General features: G+C 54.1%; 7 protein-coding genes across 7 annotated transcripts; 3 read left to right on the forward strand and 4 right to left on the reverse strand.

Annotated features, from left to right (window-relative positions):
* Nucleotides 1-1,046: 1,046 nt before the first annotated feature.
* On the reverse strand, nt 1,047-2,839 carry BGZ61DRAFT_16483 (EXS family-domain-containing protein). The gene is made up of 2 exons (XM_046237509.1): nt 2,538-2,839; nt 1,047-2,483 (listed from the first exon to the last, which is right to left on the reverse strand). The coding sequence occupies exons 1-2, from the start codon at nt 2,626-2,628 to the stop codon at nt 1,360-1,362; spliced, it is 1,215 nt and encodes a 404-aa protein (XP_046112263.1). The 5' UTR covers nt 2,629-2,839; the 3' UTR covers nt 1,047-1,359.
* Nucleotides 2,840-3,757: 918 nt separating this feature from the next.
* Nucleotides 3,758-4,773, forward strand: BGZ61DRAFT_16504 (uncharacterized protein). The gene is made up of 2 exons (XM_046237512.1): nt 3,758-4,465; nt 4,536-4,773. Exons 1-2 carry the CDS (start codon nt 3,946-3,948, stop codon nt 4,700-4,702), a joined length of 687 nt encoding a protein of 228 aa, XP_046112264.1. The 5' UTR covers nt 3,758-3,945; the 3' UTR covers nt 4,703-4,773.
* Nucleotides 4,774-4,844: 71 nt separating this feature from the next.
* Nucleotides 4,845-5,411, reverse strand: BGZ61DRAFT_525597 (uncharacterized protein; the record flags this gene model as incomplete). The annotated part of the gene is made up of 2 exons (XM_046252797.1): nt 4,845-5,183; nt 5,238-5,411. 2 exons carry the CDS (start codon nt 5,409-5,411, stop codon nt 4,845-4,847), a joined length of 513 nt encoding a protein of 170 aa, XP_046112265.1.
* A 2,457-nt stretch (nt 5,412-7,868) lies between these two features.
* Nucleotides 7,869-10,298, forward strand: BGZ61DRAFT_16525 (uncharacterized protein). The gene has a single exon (XM_046237516.1). The coding sequence runs from the start codon at nt 7,948-7,950 to the stop codon at nt 10,090-10,092; it is 2,145 nt and encodes a 714-aa protein (XP_046112266.1). The 5' UTR covers nt 7,869-7,947; the 3' UTR covers nt 10,093-10,298.
* Nucleotides 10,055-11,018, reverse strand: BGZ61DRAFT_438394 (uncharacterized protein; the record flags this gene model as incomplete). The annotated part of the gene is made up of 1 exon (XM_046244234.1): nt 10,055-11,018. A coding segment is annotated over exon 1 (511 nt), but the record flags the coding sequence as incomplete, so codon positions are not given.
* BGZ61DRAFT_438395 (uncharacterized protein) lies at nt 11,019-11,408 on the reverse strand. The gene has a single exon (XM_046244235.1). The coding sequence runs from the start codon at nt 11,336-11,338 to the stop codon at nt 11,111-11,113; it is 228 nt and encodes a 75-aa protein (XP_046112268.1). The 5' UTR covers nt 11,339-11,408; the 3' UTR covers nt 11,019-11,110.
* Nucleotides 11,409-12,338: 930 nt separating this feature from the next.
* BGZ61DRAFT_488796 (uncharacterized protein) lies at nt 12,339-16,016 on the forward strand (the record flags this gene model as incomplete). The annotated part of the gene is made up of 2 exons (XM_046250148.1): nt 12,339-12,436; nt 12,602-16,016. 2 exons carry the CDS (start codon nt 12,339-12,341, stop codon nt 16,014-16,016), a joined length of 3,513 nt encoding a protein of 1,170 aa, XP_046112269.1.
* Nucleotides 16,017-16,730: the final 714 nt, after the last annotated feature.

The raw sequence follows: 16,730 nt of genomic DNA on the forward strand, positions 1-16,730 counted from the left end.
CAACCCTCCCTTTGCGCCACCAACCGATTGAGGAAGGACAATAGGCGGGCTACTGATTGAAGACTGCGCAAAGGTGGAACCGTGCTTTGTTCTCGTGATGGACTTGGGTAGGCAAAGTCGAAGGCACCACAAAGGGGCGTGCTGTGGTTCGTGGTTGGTGGTTTTGGTGGTGTGTGGAGGAGCGTGTCTTAGTTCTTAGTTGGATTTTCCGAGCTTGTGTAGAACTTTGTAGGTCAGAAAATCCCAGGAGTCGGGTCGAGAGAACGGCTTGGTCTTATGAGTTTGCTCATGGGCTCGAGTTTGGCCCAACTTATTGAGTTTGTGGCTCTGTTTCTAGTGAACTTCTATTTTCCATCGCCCACGCCGTGGTCACCTGGGGCTAGCTGTGGCGGAGGGCTTGGGTCTGGGCTCGTCGAGATGGCTGAGGATTTACAGCTGAAGACAATGGCTAGCATTCCAGTCGGGCTGAATTTGTCGAGACCCTTGAGACCTGGTCCCCGCAACGCGGGCACGGTGAGGCCGCGGGGCTCGCCAGTCTGAGCTCTTTCCGGAGGAAAAAAATGGGAGTCTTGGCTCGGAGGCTGGAAAGCGGAAGGTGTACGATGGGAATACAGCATAGAAACTGGAACGGATTCATCGAGTCCACCTCGGGCCGGGTTCAATGTTGAAGACGTCGTGGTCACATTCACACCCGCCATTCGCCGTCGCATTCGGGGTCGCATTCGTGAAGCCATCGTGGCCGCCAAACGATGCGGCCACTGACGACAAGTCGCTGATAGCGGCGGGCTGGTTAACAAGTCCGCGGGCCCGGCCTGTGGGGAAACACGCCATCAACCATCTTGAACGAGCTTCTCGCCCTTTCTGAAATCATGGTGGATTTAGCGGTTACCGAAAATCTTCGCTCGTCCCAAAGTGTAAATGCCAGATCGGAGTGGATGTTGGTAGGGAGAGTTCCGGATCGCCCGAATATCAAGCCATAGCGTGGATCTGGCTTTGCAAGCTGCCGAAATCGGCTACCCGTAGACAAGAAAGCTACCAGCTACCAGACAGGCGGGATCCGGGGCCTCCTGGAGGAGACGTCAATAAGCCGCTTGTGTCATGCCAGCATTCTGCATCGGCAGAGGCGAAATGGAGCATGGCGCGAGACGCCACTGGAGAGATGCAACAAGCTAAGTAGAACAGGAATTTGAATATGCCGCCCGAGGGGCCATCGTGATTCTAAACCAAAACTCCTCCCAAATAGTACAACCATGACCACCACCATCACATATCCCAATCTATAAAACAACCCAGACGCCAGTCAGATTGCCGTTGAGGTGCCGTTGGTTCACCGACAGGCTGGTCATGCCGTTGGCGCCGCTATTGCTCGTCGTCGTCCTTGCCTTGGTAGTTCCCCAGCAGAATGTCGTCAACTCCGAGTCCTGTGGATGATTGCCTAATCCACTCCGTCTCGACTCGGAAGAAAATCCAAACCCATCTCCGGAAAACCTCAAGAAACTCGATGAGGAAGATGCCACTCTCAAAGTCGCTGAACTTGTCCAGGCGTCGGTTGAGTTTTATCGACCATGTGCAACGCAGCATCAAGTCCACGACAATCACCACGTAGTATAGGTTGATCGGCCTAAAGACCAATCGGTCTCTGAGACCAAACGGGTGATGTTTGGATTCGCGCTCCTGTTTAGACGCGAACAGCGTCATGTCCCAATCCTTAGTTACATCCCAATAGAAGGAGTAGAGCGAGTTGACAAGCACCGCAACCAGCCAAGCCTTGTTGAGAGCGGCCTTAGTACCCGGGTCTTCGACCGCCCTCTGCCATGCGCTAGTGATCAGGACGGGGAATGCCGTCGAATACTTTAGCGCGTTGGCCAGATGTTGGCCGCCCCAGCCTGTCGACTCCTTGTATGGCGCTCCCCGGACACGGTAGTACTCGATCATACATTGCCTGAACCGGATCATGCTCGGCACAGCCATGATGAGGGGCACAATGACGGTTCCTCCACAGTTGCGATCGGGTCGGTCAGTCGAGCCGCCACGGGTCAAGAACATGCAGATGGTGACGAACAAGTCCCCGAACACCTTGGCGTAGGACGTCAAGACATCGGCAAGCAGAATATCGCCAAACTTTCCATCCTGCGCCTCTGCTATTCCGCCGATGCTCACACGTCGCAACGTGGCCAAAAAGCGCCTCCTTCCGCCGCTCGGGAGGTGTTGAAGAGGGACGATGAACATGGCGACGAGGACGAGGAGGTAGACCAACGGCATCCACTGGTAGGCGAGGACGCGCGCAGGAACCCCCCAAGTAACGAGCCAAAAGAGGGTGATTGATATACAGAAGAGGACCGACAGGACTGTCGCAAGCCGGTATGTCGAGCCATGGTGTGGCACGTGGTGTGGTGAGGATCGGCCAGGGTATCGAATTAGCGACGGCACATCGACCTTGAGGAGGTAGAGTTGGTGAAGATTAAGGCCCCATCCCCAGACAGCTGCGACATGTTAGTCTCGTTCAAGTGTATCGGCGAGGGCAGAGCGGCACTGACCCAAAGTTGCGATGAAGCCGACACGGTATGGCAGCGGAAAGGCCAAGCTGAAGGAGTCAAGCTCCGGCTCGACTGCCGGATCACCGTCCATTGTGGCCGCTCGCCATCGGACGGGGGGTGACTAAAGAAGAGTCGCGCTGGAGCGGAATCGCCAGAGTAATCAATTTCAAAAGCGCAACTGGAGAAGGCGGCGCGACAAAGTGCATGAGGTTGAAGCCTGGACAACCCAGCTGTCCTCAAGGAATTCCTGATTAGAGGGCGGGTCCTGTTTTTTCAGGGGTACTTGACGTGCGCAACCCACGACGTCAGGGCCACATCAAACTTCAGCCACAAGGGACAGCCACAAGGTCAGCTCCAAGCTGACAGCTAAGCCACACCCCCCCCATGTCCTTCTCCACGGGCCTGTAACGGAAGGCGGAAGAGAGTTGCCTCGTTGGACGCGGCAACCTCCATCCTTCATGCATGTTCAGCAAGCCACCAAAATGACTTCCAAATTCGCAACAGCGCGTTTTCTCTCACACCGCGTGCGTCCTTGTCTCCCTCTCTCCCTCCCTCTTCTCTCTTAGGGCAAGTCATATGATCAATCACTATCATCTGATATTCAGCAAGACCATGCTAATTGTTGCGTCTTCCCCTCCAGGCGTCCAATGACACCCAATGCATCCGTCACAGTCTCATTGCACCAGACCCTTGCAACCCACCAGTGTTAGTTTGATGAGCTCGGACAGGACTGCAGGTCCTGCGGTAGACACGCCTGATGCACCATGCATGTTGCTTACACAGCACCGGGCGGAGGCTGCCAATTCTTTCCGCTGCTGAAAGAAGCTGGTGTCCATTCTCACCGAGCAAGAACTGGCCCAAACAAGCAAAGAAGCTGAACAACTCCCTCGCCAAGACCCGTTCCACCTCTGATGAGGCATGGTTTCAAGACATTCCCGACGACCGCAGGCCCGTGCCAGTATTTTGTTAGCTCAACTCTAACTTGCCTGAGTAGTCGTTCCCTTGAGGCGGACGGCCGTTGGACGTGGCATTGAGCCATTGGAGGGGGTCCTGAAGCCGACCTATAAGAAGCCCGCCAGTTCTCACCGAGCGCCACTATCACCTTCAGCGGCATGGAACTATGACGAGCTCCCATGCCCCGTGATAGAACTGGGGAATCCGCGATGCAGTACCGCTTCGCGTCCTTTACACACCGTCTCCGCGGGCGTTAGCGAGCGCCCCCGGGTGCTCCCGCCAGGTGCGTCGACACCAGTGGATGCTTGTCGTTTGACAGACCCTGAGGCCCGTCTCATATCAGGCTACCTTCTCGGCCCAACACTCGATGCCCTAAATCTCTGGGTGAAGCTCCCACGGCTGCCGGTGGTTTTGGCGTCACCCAACCCTGCCATTGGCAATTGGCCTTATCAACATGAGCCCACCGCCTCCAGCAAGATTCGCGGCGGAATTCATCGTCGAGTCGCCCGGCCAGCCAGCGCCGCAGCGGGCGACTCGAAGACGGGGGATGGAGACACACCGAAAATGGATAAGAAATTGGATGAAGCGACTGCCGCAGGGCGATGAAGACTGGGACAACAATTTCCCTTCGACAGCCGAGGAGATCGACCACATCCGCGAACGCCTAACAATGGCACACGTCGAAGCTCGCAACCAAATGGACTGGATCACCATTCTACACACGTACGCCGCTTGGGCAAAGGAATTCGATGGTCGTGAACTTCAACTTCATAACATGATCATGGTCGCGGCATGTCACGTGGCTCACAGCGATGGCCTTCCAAGGGACATCATGCTCGAAGCCATGGCAAAGTGCATCAGTGGAGGTGGTGATACGCTCCGGTCGAAACGATTTGCACTGCCAAAGTGCATTCAGATTGGCGACGAACTTGCCAATGTGCTTGGGGTTCGTGCATATGAGCTTCCATTGCGTGGTGGGTAATCCAAGGCTCTCGTCTCGTCTGTTACCGAGGTGATAAGTACACAACGACTCATTTCTATCAGTTAACTCCTATTTCACATTCGGCCAACATTTTACCGGCGAATGTTTCCCTCTTCTGCGGGAAGAAGCAACCACGGCCCATCGTCCCTCCAGCGCACTGCCGTCGGAAGTTTTAAGAATCCCCAGTCTTGTGTTCGATCTCTGTGGGGGGAAAGTGAGGTACGCATAATTCTGCAGTTCTTCCTTTGAGACCAAAGCTCATGCATGCAACAGCCTTGATAAAATTGAAAGGAGTTTGGCGGCCAGCACGTTGAGGGCGAACGCCAGCGGAAGTTCGACGGATGCCAGTTTGGATCATGATATGATTTTCATCATGAAGTAGCGTATTCCCACGGTCTTTCAACGGGCTCCAATTGGAGGGGGATGTAGAGAAATCTGATGTGGCCGCCTTTCGCTCGTAGACCCGTCTCCCGGAGATGAAGTGCGAACTTGGGATCCCACGTCTCGGTGCGAGAGGACTTCTTATCGCCAGAAATGAGTTCGACGTCGTAGTTTGTGTTTCCGAGGGCAAGCACAATTGCAGTGTAACCTTTGAGCAGTGTCGATGTGTTATCCTTTTCGAGGCGGAAGGCCTGGGGTCGAATCTCGGGGCTCCCAAGGTCTTTAACCGTTAGACCCATACTCCTCGCCCATAATTCAATTTCGGGGGCCTGATTATGTTAATTGGAGATGGCCGGAACGTGAATCGTTTGGGGGCAACCCACCAAGTTTTGCAGTAGCGCATCGCACACTTTTTGACAGGATTCCGGCAATCCATAGCTCAACAGACCCTTTCTCTTCTCAACAGGAAACAGAGTCAGGACCTCTGTAGTGGCATGTTGCTGAAACTCCTTGACGCTGGGCTCCAGGGGCAGAAGCCGGTACAATGGAGAAGCCATCCTGGTGGGTAGCTTGTTTGCCAAGCTTCGTCCATGGATGATCGAGGGACGGCTTGGACAAGACCGGCCCAAGATCAGACGTGGGACGGTCGGCTGCCGTGCCTTGACCTGTATGTACTCTAAGCCAAGGCACTCGTTCGAGAGGCACTGGATGCCTAAGGCTTCTCGGCAGATGCCTCATCTCCACCGCCTGTACACCTGTACACCGGACTGCTGCGGGGCTGACGTGGTGATCTCCGTCCCATTGAGGGAAGAGAGAACATGACCATATGAGGTGTCAACGAACGCTAGGCTATTTATAGCGAGAGACGGGTCTTGGCGTGAGTCTCTGTGATTCATTCCTCGACTCCCCTAAGCTTGTGTCTCATTTTCTCGCTTGAACAACATCTACAAGTTCACCAAGGGCCATTGGTCTGATACTACGCTAATGGGATTAAAACCACGGTGTCGTTAGCGCCTTGGTGTGACAAACAACGTGGCCAATCTCAACCTCCAGACAAAGTCTGACGTCGTCGCCTTTCACCAGCTTCCACAACAGCCAGTTGCATGCCAGTGCTGGCGCTCCAATCAAAGCTCGTACGTGTTACACCGGCCCACGACCCACGAGAGCACACCTGCCGGAAGAGGAAGATAATAGTCTCCCGAGGGTCTGGCTGACCTATCAACAGCCCTCGGGTTTCCGCATGAGCGACCTCTGTGGAGACTCGAGATACGATCTTATTCGCGAGATCGACATCAGTCAACGCTGCCGATGGCAAGGAAGGCTACAACCACTAACTAATGCCGCCTATAGCTTCGGGAACTAGTCGCCAGACGCACTGGGGCACTCCAGTTCGTCTTCCCTCTAGCGCCACCTCTGTTACCCTACAACAATATAGCCGCCGGCCTCTTCAACATTTGTCCGCACTGCTAGCTGTTGCTCATAAGAGTGACCACCTACCTTTGGCACTTTGTGTATTACTCGAAGTTGTTTGTCCTGTTCGCCTTTTGTCCTTTGTGGCCAATATTCTAGTGGAGCGATTGGGCGTACAGCTACGTTGTTGTCTGGCGGGGCCCCTTACCCACCCATCACCCAGGATCTCAATCAGAGCCCATGGGACCGTTACGCCATTAAGGACACTTTGATCGTATTCTGTTCCGCGGAAGTTGTTGCTTAGGTCAGGTAGGCTATAGAAGCCAATCACACCTCAACTTCGTCAACTACACCAGCACCCAGTCCCATTCTCAGATCGATGGTGCTGTCTGGCTGGCACCCCACACAAGCCAGCGACCAAGCCCGCATCCACACCACGGAACTGCATCGATATCTGATCCTAATGCCTCGGAATGGCCCGCATGAGGTACCCGACCATATAAGTGTTGGATCGCTCGGTAGTTAGTCGCATTTTGACCGAATGATGATCCAGAACTTCGCAGACCACGATAGTAAATGCCGGTACGGCCTAACGAAGAACTTGTATTTGTCCGGCTCCAACAGGGCTACGTATATCGGATCTCTGATAATTTCAGGGCTGCTTGAGCGTAAATGAACCGATAGTCGCAGCGGAAATATGGTGCGGCGACTTCTTAGAAGATAGTGAATCCATATAGAACACCTAAAACATGATTATCGAGGTGTCCTTCTAGGGATGCTTAGCCCCAATTGACAGTTCTTGGCGGGAGCATTGTGCTATGTCAGTTCGGCCTCGCCTATAAGGATCTATTCCAACAGACCGCAAAATACAGACAGAGAGATGCTCCTGCGGGTTAAAGCGACAAAGCTCTAAATAATTAGCTCTAAAAAAGTTGGTCAATATACAGCAATCTTTTCAGGTTTCTCAAATGGTCGTTATTCGATGCTCAGGGGCAATGACAACGATGTGTCGCAGAGCACGGAAGCCAGAACAAAATGCCTGGTATTTTCGTGTAACAATTAACATGTCAGTCAGACTTGAAAGTAAAATAGAAATCACATTTGAGAGTCCCGATATCTGACATTTGTCGGATCTTTTCGGTCACTTTGGGGCACACCTCCGAGCTGAAGCCCAGCCATCAGCACTCAGCCCTCAATGTTACCCAACCTCAACTAGGAGGTCTTATCTGACTTGAGTATAATTCACTCAATTATCCACATTAATTGGGGGAGAAAACCGAATCCAAGGAGGGGGAACTACACCAAGCCGGGAAGCCCGCGTTCCCCGTTTCCGAAAAGAAGGCTAGGAACCAACATGCAGATGGAGACCGGGGATAGCCCAACCACGGGCCGGCCCGCAGGGGTTCTGAAAATGCAACTGTCCTTTTTGGGTTCAATGAGACACTCCCAACGAGCACTCCGGGGTTGTAAGGAGGCTGGTGTTAAGCCGTGCATGGTGGCGAATGCTGAATCCCTCCCACGCTGTGAGCCAGGCTGTCGGAAGGATGGTCCACGGGACCCATGGGGCGGATGACTTGAACCAAGATACCCCCTCCTCAAGAAACCGTATCTGCAAGACACTTCCTCCCAGAAAATCGAGGTTTGTAGGGCTGTGGTGGTGATTATCATTCTTCAGTTTCCAAAATGGCTCCATCGATCGAATATGACGAGAATGAGCACCCAGACGTGTTTAGAGCTAACCTTATCAAACGGATTGAGAACAAGTTCCGGGCCTCCACTACTCAAAGCCCGTGTTGCGGGTCGAACGAGGAAAACCCTCGATGCACGTTCGATCAAGCGTTCGATCAACTCCATATTACCGACAGCACGACTCAACTGCTCCGGATTCTCCGACAGTACGACAATAAAAATCGCTCTCGAAACCCATTCAAGGTGGAATTTAGTAAAATCGAAGCCCTGGTCCCCATGACACATTGCTTTCATCACAGAGAGGTGGCGATTGAGAAGCTTCGTTGCTGGGCTGGGCAGCCAAAACAGAATGGGGATGGGGATGATGGTGGCACTTCCGACACGTACGACGGCGAATCAGACCAATATACTGAGCCCATAGACCACTCTTCCTCTGAAAATTCAAGCTCGAACGAGAGCAGGGATGATGGCGGCGAGGAATTCGGGGTGGACGATAGCAGCGAAGACGACGAGAAAAGAATTTCATTCAAAACTCCAGACCGTACACAACAGCCCCGAAGCGGCCGGGAAGGCAGCAGTAGCGCAAGTTCTCCATCTCCTGGGTCTCATGCCGATCTTTCCGTCTTTTCTCCCACCTCCGAAGCAGACACGCCTTTGACACCTTTCACACCACCAAGTTCTGGGAAACTGAGAGATCGCCAATCAGTGGATGTGTCGCCCTCTCCCGGGTCCTATTTTAATAAGAGAAAGAGTGTTGGCGTTGAAGAGATAGAAAAGAGCCCTACTGAGGATTCGCCAACCAACGATGATGTTTCTCGAATCAAGGGTGGAGCAGCGCGCGTGCTGTTTCCTAAAACGCCTCCAGCTGTCTTTGGACCCCCAAAGACCAAAACCACCAAGTTTCAAATATGGTCATTGATTGAACAGGACTTGGTAGGCAAGCAAGTGAAGCCTGGAATTGTCTACGTCCTTCAACTCAGGAGCCACGACATGTTCAAAATCGGCTACACCGAGAGCCGGGTGTATGAACGATATCGGTCACAGTGCTGTTTGGACGTGTTGTTGGTCGCTGAAAGCGAGAGTCATTTTGTTGGAGCCCACAGGGCAGAGCAATTGGTCCATGCAGATCTATTCGAGGACCGAAAATACCTTGAAAAATGCCCCGATTGTGGCAAGGGACATATTGAGTGGTTCCAATCCACGATACGAGAGGTCACGGATTCGGTGAATCGATGGACACGGTTCGTCGAGCATCCCGACGCCTACGTGGACGGGAAACTCTCCGACAAGGCCAGGGCATCGCTTTCGGATATGTGGAGTTCAGAAGCAATCGTTCGCAAGCTGCAGGATGACTGTGCAAATGCCCGGCCCAAGAACCTGAAATTTTACAAGGAGGGAGTACCACCGAGTGAGTTCAAGCTCGTTAGTACCATACGCCCAGGCGCTTCTCTCCAAAACCGAAGTGGGCCCCTCCCAAGCGAGATACAAGCAATGAATGAAGAAGACAAATCACGGGAAGGGGTTGTAGAGTCATTTGAGATGCAAAATCCAAGTCCGGATATGAGTCTTGAGTCCTCAGACAAAAGGGGGAAGTTCGAACCAGCTAGGGCAACCAAAGATCAAGGAGTTCAGACCATAGAGGCTTATGGTGGAGAGTACGATGTGTTTAGTTCTACGGTATCAGAAAGCGAGAACGGAGCTGTGGTTGGAGAAGAGGAGGATGATAGTCTGACAGATCAGTCTGTGGTTGGAGAAGAAGGGGACGACAGTCGAACGGATGATTCTGTGGTCGGGAAAGAAGAGGACAGCAGGCCGACAGACGACTCTGTGGTTGGGGATGGTGATAGGATGACTGAGCATGAAACGAGGGCCCCCGAAGCTGAAGAGCAAGTCGAGGAGCAAGTTCAGTATAAAGTCGATGATGAGACTGATGAAGGAGAATCAATCGAGGACGAAACAAGCCCAGAAACGAGAGAGAAAGAGAAAGAAATGTCCTCCGAGGGATACAACGCAGCCGCCCCGCAGCAGTTGTTGGTGAGGATGGGAAAGGCAGAGTGTGACGATGAATTCGAGCGACGGATTTGTTGGACCCTTTTCTTTATGGATTTTGTTGTCTGTTATTTTATTTTTATCGTGTAATATCCTTTGCGGCTTTTCTTTTGATTTGCCTGAATATGTACCTCCATTGACTTTGGACTTGGTGATGTGCACCGACGTATCAAGGTACGGCCCGGCCCCGAGCTTACGTGGTTCGGGATCATGTCACTCGGCCGAATGAAAGTAGAAAGTAGCGGATAAAGTGTGGCAGTGACAGGCCAATGTACTAGGTATGTAGAGAATCTGGGGTTTGAGAGGGCGTTGGAGGAAACGATGCTCGCCAGTGGAGGTAGATATTCCCACCAAATCCCGAATCCTTTGCCTGTGGCCTCTCTGACTGATGATTGGAACATGGTGTCGCGATGTGCGATGGCGCACCAGCAGCTGAATGAACTGTGCAGGACGCATGGACTGCGGCGGGCGTACTCCGTACGGTGCGATGCTACTATGTAAGTTAGTGGGTGGATGCTAAGAATAGAAGTCCAGCCGGGTCCATTTCTCGGTTGGGGAGATTCAATGCGACCTCGATGAACCATCCCGACAAAGGGGCCATGGCGATTGACAGGTGGAGGGGTATTGCAACTGGCGCTTCGAGGGCGTAGTACGGAATTAAGAGGAACAACAACAGCAACAACAAAGAGGAAACAGCCGGTACGCGCAGGAGATGGGCCGCGGCGATGGGTGAAAGGGGAGAGAATAGGCAGCGCCGAGTGCAAGTTGCAATGTGCGACCGACGTGTGTGTGCCATTTTTGCCGAATGAGCCACACTATCACACCGGCCACCAATGACAGCTTGGTAGGTTGGTGACAGAATATGCAACTAATAACTGGTGTCGGTGCAAGGGAGACAAACGAGCAGATGGACGACAGGATCAAATGATTGAATGGCAGAATGGGCTTGGCAAAAGGCCGCCAGCCGAGAAGGGAAGGGAAAAGAAGTAGGGAAAGACAGTTAGAAAATAAAAACCAACTAAGTTATCCCCCTGGAGCTACTTATTACTGTGCTTAGTTGCTGCCCGCTTACATCATATGTCTCGGTCGCATCTTGCACTGTCTGGCTTCATCTGCGCTCTCTGGCTTGGGTTTCCTCTTGTCTCGGCCTGCCTTGGTCCATCCTGCCTTTCTGTCTGGGGCTCTTGTCGGATTCCAGCTCGCTACGACCTCGCAGTCCCCGTGTTTCGTGGGTGCGTGATGGCCAGCGCCAGAGACATGAGATGGTTTCACCCCGTGCGCTACGACCCTGAGAGGCGAGAGACCCTACATACAGAAATAAAAATATTACAAGCATCGGGATGTTCGATTGCCATCAAGGTGTCAAGTTTAAAAAGAGAACGGCTCCTCTTTCATCTCTCTCGGCCCCGAAGCAACGCCGCGTCAACAACTCGCCGACGCGCAACACATATATGCACGCACCGCACACAAGCAGCACGCATCACGCAGCACGCCTTTCGCCGATTCGCACTCACATGCTGCGCCGCCACCCTGACGCCCGCCCCCCTGTTCGCTACTAGCGAGCTGGGCTGCTAAAAAAGAAGAAGAAACCACCGAAGTTGCTGTAAAAAGGACCCCTGGTTCGACCCGAGGGCCCCCAAAAGCACCAAGTGGAGAGCCTCGCTCGGCGTCGACCGCGTCCGCCCAATTGGGCCAGGAAGAATCGAAATAGCTTCCAGGCCACGATACGAACTTTGGTCCCCGTATCTTGGGCTGCTGGCCACATTTTCGATTGCCTCGAGGCTCGTACATCGCTGATTGCCATCGCATCCCTCGGGCTCCGTCCTACTGTGCTGCGCTGCGCTGCGTGTTACCCACAGTGCCACGCCAAGAATCCTGCTGGGTGGAATCCTTCTGGGTTGAATAACATCAGGTCGTCATTGAAGCTTTGGGCAGGGCCGCCGCCATCGCTTCGCGCATTACGAACCGCAATCAGTTCAATCCCGGCGACATAACAGCCGAGCGCATTGCCTTTGTCTTGTTCAATTTACCCCCCTAGAGCATCTGCCTGGTCTGGGATTATAATAGCGGCCTCCGTCTTGTTTTTTTCCGGGCCATTCCTTCTTACAGTGCTAGGCGGTCGACCGGTCCAGTCAGCTTCAGCCACACACAAGCCCACCGCACCAGACCCGACTCTCACACACTACGCACCCTCAGTTCAGCTCACGATCGCTGATCCCCATTCCGTCTTCTCTTCCGCTTCCGCTTCCGCTTCCTCTTTCTCTCTCTCTTCCTCGTCGTTCATCTATCCTCCCTGATATGCCCTGCGGCCTGCGGCCTTAGAGCCCAAGAGCGTCATGGACGCCACGACGACCGACGCCCGTCGCTCCAGCATCGACAAGACGCCCATCCCTCCTCCACCCTTCGATCGCCTCCCCGACGAGATCATCGAGCAGTGAGTAAATCGATCCCCTCGCACTCTCGCCCTCCTGCGCTTGTGCGACACCAGAATCGCGACATGACAAACTACGCGACACTTCTCGTTGCCATCGCGTCCCCCTTCTCCTTGTCGTCACATCCCCCGCACCCTCGCGCGCTGACATTCGCATCCTCCATCTAGAATCCTCCAAGCCACCGATCCCAACGGCTTCGCATCTCTTGTCTTCCTCAACCGCAAATGGCGGGCCGTCTCCCAGCGCTCCCACCTCTACCTCCACCACCTCGCAAGATGTCCCTCCTATTCAGCCAGCCATACCACCCTTCCCTCTCCCGACGATGACAACCTCCCCCGCTTGCGACGTCTTTTCGCCCGCGAGGTCAAGCGGAACCTCTTCCAAGCCTACCTACGGCCGAACGAAACCGTCATCAAACTCATATCCAATTCTATTAGCTCTTCGTCATGTCCAGGCGGCGAGGGCATGCAGTTCAGTACCTCACCAAAGGGGCACCATGTCCTGGCATACAACTCCGCCAGAGTCTACGTGATGGATGTGAGAGGGTCTAGCGTTGAGGTTAAGAGAGAGCTTAAGATCCTACGCCGCCCTGTCACGGCCTGCATTAACGATATTGGGTCCCTTCTGGCCATTCTGTCTACTGAGATGCAGGTTGACCTATACGACTTACAAAAATCACCGCCCCGCCGTACCCAATCCATGATCCTCGACAACAGTCCCCGAACTATCGCCCTCTCACCCTGTGGCTCCGTTCTCGCCGCCGCCTATGAGGGTGGCATCGAGGTCTCATCTCTGAGACGTGGTGCTCTGTCTACCGATCGACGCGCCGTCAAATGTGACGCCGTTGATGCCCTTGCCTTCTCTTACGACGGCACCCAGATCCTTGGCACCACTACTCAATCCGCCCCTCCCAACACAGTAATACTTACCGCACCTTACTACGACCCAGGTAGCCACATGTCCGATGATAATCTAAGTGCCCTCTGGACGACATCGATTTTGTTTCCCAACACCAGCCGCGACTGCAGCCATGCTGTGCTGCTTCAGGACGGTAGCCAAGAGGAGGCGAGCTGGGCATTTACCTACGATCGCAGCTTTGAGACTTTCCGTTCAGTTCGAATCGATGACCTAAGGAATGGCACCACATATTTCACGGGCCCGGTACCAGACGCAAACTCGCAAGCCAAGCTCCTGCCTTGCACTTTGCCTGCTGCGACTCATCACGGTGAATTGGTGTCGGCTGGATTTCAAGGAAAGGATATTTGGATTTACGGCGTCCCCGAAGACTTGGACGCTGTTCCAGACAACTCGTCCTCGAATGATGGTGGGTCCTCTGGCTTGGGCAGACAAAACAGTGCTCAGAGCGGTAGTTCACGTCGACTGTCTACGCGGGCACAGGATACCGATGGCGGCCGAGTTCCTCAGTGGCAGATTTTGTGTGACAAGCTGAGAAACACATTCGTTTCTGGCTGCAAAATCGCTGAGCTCACCGAGGTGAGCAATGTGAAATGGGTTGCCGGATTTGGACAGTCATCTGCCCAGGAACGGTTAATTGTCACTGCGCGAGGAGTTGGTCCGGCTAGACTGGTTACTGAAGAGGAGGATATGGACTTTGTCGATGGTGGCAGGATCACCCTTGTGGATTTCGACTACGGCCTGGATGACGGTACCAAGACTGAGATCACCATTGAAGTCGGAACCGACAACGCCGAAGTTCTGGAAGAGGAGCAACGAGATCTCGCCACAGAGGTGGCCATTGTTCGACGTCGGACAGTGGCCCAAAAGCGTGGAGGCCGAGGAGGCCGTGGTGGTAGCGGCGGTAATGCTATGCTCCGAACTGCCACAGCGGCGGCCGCACGAACTCCCGCAGTACCATCACTGTCGCGACACGAGAACACAGATGACGACCCCTTGGTTCCCCGTAGGATCGGTCAGCATCCCGTGAGCCAATCGAGCGGCCATGACAACGCCGACGAAGAAGGCGAAGAAGCGACAATCGAGGAGATGGAGGCTCTTGACGCCCCCTACGCCCACGCGAGCCCTCGATCCGGCACGACCCTACGACGTGCTGCCACTGCTGCAGCTGTTGATCGGAGTTTGCACCCTCGGACCGCTGACGGGCGACGTATCGAATATCGCCGCGCTGATGGCCGGCGTGAGCATCCTCATGAGAGTGACGCTGATAACTGGGTGCCTCCTCCTCCGCCGTATCAAAAGGATGACCCTGGAGACCTCCCTGCCTTCTTGCGCGGGCCTTCTGTTGCTCCCATGAACCTGTCTCATCCCCCCTTACTACCTTTGCCTAACCCTCAAGCGCCTGGGTCATCAGCCCAGCAGACTTCGGATTCAAGCCCGCCGCGGCCGCCCGTCCAGAGGACCGCGAGTGACTCTACTACCATGAGCAGACCCCGCATTCCCGAGTCTCCAAGGCCCATGTCAAGTCCATCCGTCCAGCAGGAAAACGACAATCTTTACGATGTCACCCCACCGGATTCCCCACGACAGCCTGCCCGTCTGTCGAACGATTCGGCGCAAACGGGGACTGAAATACGTCAGCCATCAGGCTCATCCGTCTCGTCAATAGCACCGAGACCCGTCACCGTCCCTACCAACTTGAATGCCGTGGTCCCACCGCCGGCATTAACATCGTTGCCCTCGAGCCGATCTGATCTTGGTCCCGGTACGCAACCGCCCACCCGGAATTTGCAAACATCGCACTCTGCAGAAATGTCCTTCCAGCCCGACCAGGGGAGGGCCCCTACAGCGAGACGGTTATCCAACACCCAGACATGGCCTACGGCACCCCGGCCAGAGGCACACCATCCAGGCGACCTGGGCGTCATGTATCCGCACTCGGCATCATCCGCACAACCCTTGGACAACTTCGGCTCAACTCTGCCCCCACCGCCAAGTTCCAGCCAGCTCGCCAGCTTGAACAAGAGGATCAGTCAGGGTAGCCCGCGCCGTTTGTCCGGAGCCTTCCCAATGCAGCGCAGGCCAGTCGGGGCCCCCCAAGGCGAAATGTCGTTCGCTCGTGTCCAATCTGACCCTGTATCTACGGAGACATACAGGCGCCCCCCTGTTGAGTTTGATCAGCCGTTGATCATCAGCACTCCCGGGGGCGTATCGGGCGCATACGATTCGCCATCCCGGCAGGTATCTGGTCGCCGCACCGAGACTCCTTTGCTGGCACCCATCCCCCGTCATCCGCGCCCTACCCCTGGGTCCGTCAACCGACCTACAGTAGAGCGCCTTGAGACCATTTATAGCATTGCCTCCTCACATGGAGGTGATGCAGCCCCGCCAGCATTACCGGCTCCGGCGCAGCAATCCGTCCCCGCCTGGCTGAACGCACCCGCAGTGCCCGTGGCCCGGCCGTCTCCTGGCGTCAACCGCCGACCCAGCCGCGCCGAGCGAAGTGCAGCGAAGAATATCCAGGACGCCAAGAAGCGCGGATGGAAGAGCAAGACCAAGAAGCGCAAGAAGAACACCGATGCCGCCAGCAGTGCCGGCTGGACCGATATCTCAACGAGCTCTGCGAAGGCCGACAAGGAAAAAGACAAGAAGTGCGTTGTCATGTAGAGACGTGAAAGCGAAAGTTGAACCATCCAGAAATGGTGTTGAGGTAATGGCCATGAGGCGTCATGAAATAATCTCTGCCGATCACACACATACTCACCGATCGCTACAACCACGTCTTTGTATTTATTCCCCCTTTTCATGTACCCTCTCTGTTTTCTTCTTTGTCACACTATTCACTCGCTTTGATATATCTACGTATGTATGGATTGGCACAGCGTGATTGGAGGATCTTACGATCTTGTTATATTTTGTTTTGGGAGCGCTGGTGCGATATCCTGGAGCGGGCACAAGGCGAACAGGAATGCAAATCATTGTTATGAGGAGGGACAAGACTCTCGTTCAGATTGGGACTTTGCTTATATACCAGATGGGCATTATTATTAGCCATTTACAAAAGCAAACGATATATTTTGTCTCCATGCTTGTTCCGTCCCTGTCTGATGTCGTTGTACTGCGAAGGTTAGCTTTTGCAGAGATGAGTAGGTACGACTCGTCAGCAAGGAAATTGAAGAAGTTGCAATTTTTCCATTAATTGGAGCATCTGTCTATATCCCACCAGAGATCCCATGATCTCATGTATAAAAACAAAGGAAAGAAATACCAGACTAAATACATGGCTATGTCCGAGAGAAACCCCTGGGTATAAATAACAGCACGTCCCATTCATGTATCCGCAACGCCAAAGCCATCCCGGCTCATATTCTAGCGCGAGTG

This window comes from Ilyonectria robusta (assembly GCF_021365365.1).
Source record: "Ilyonectria robusta strain PMI_751 chromosome Unknown BGZ61scaffold_1, whole genome shotgun sequence".
Taxonomy (NCBI): domain Eukaryota; kingdom Fungi; phylum Ascomycota; class Sordariomycetes; order Hypocreales; family Nectriaceae; genus Ilyonectria; species Ilyonectria robusta.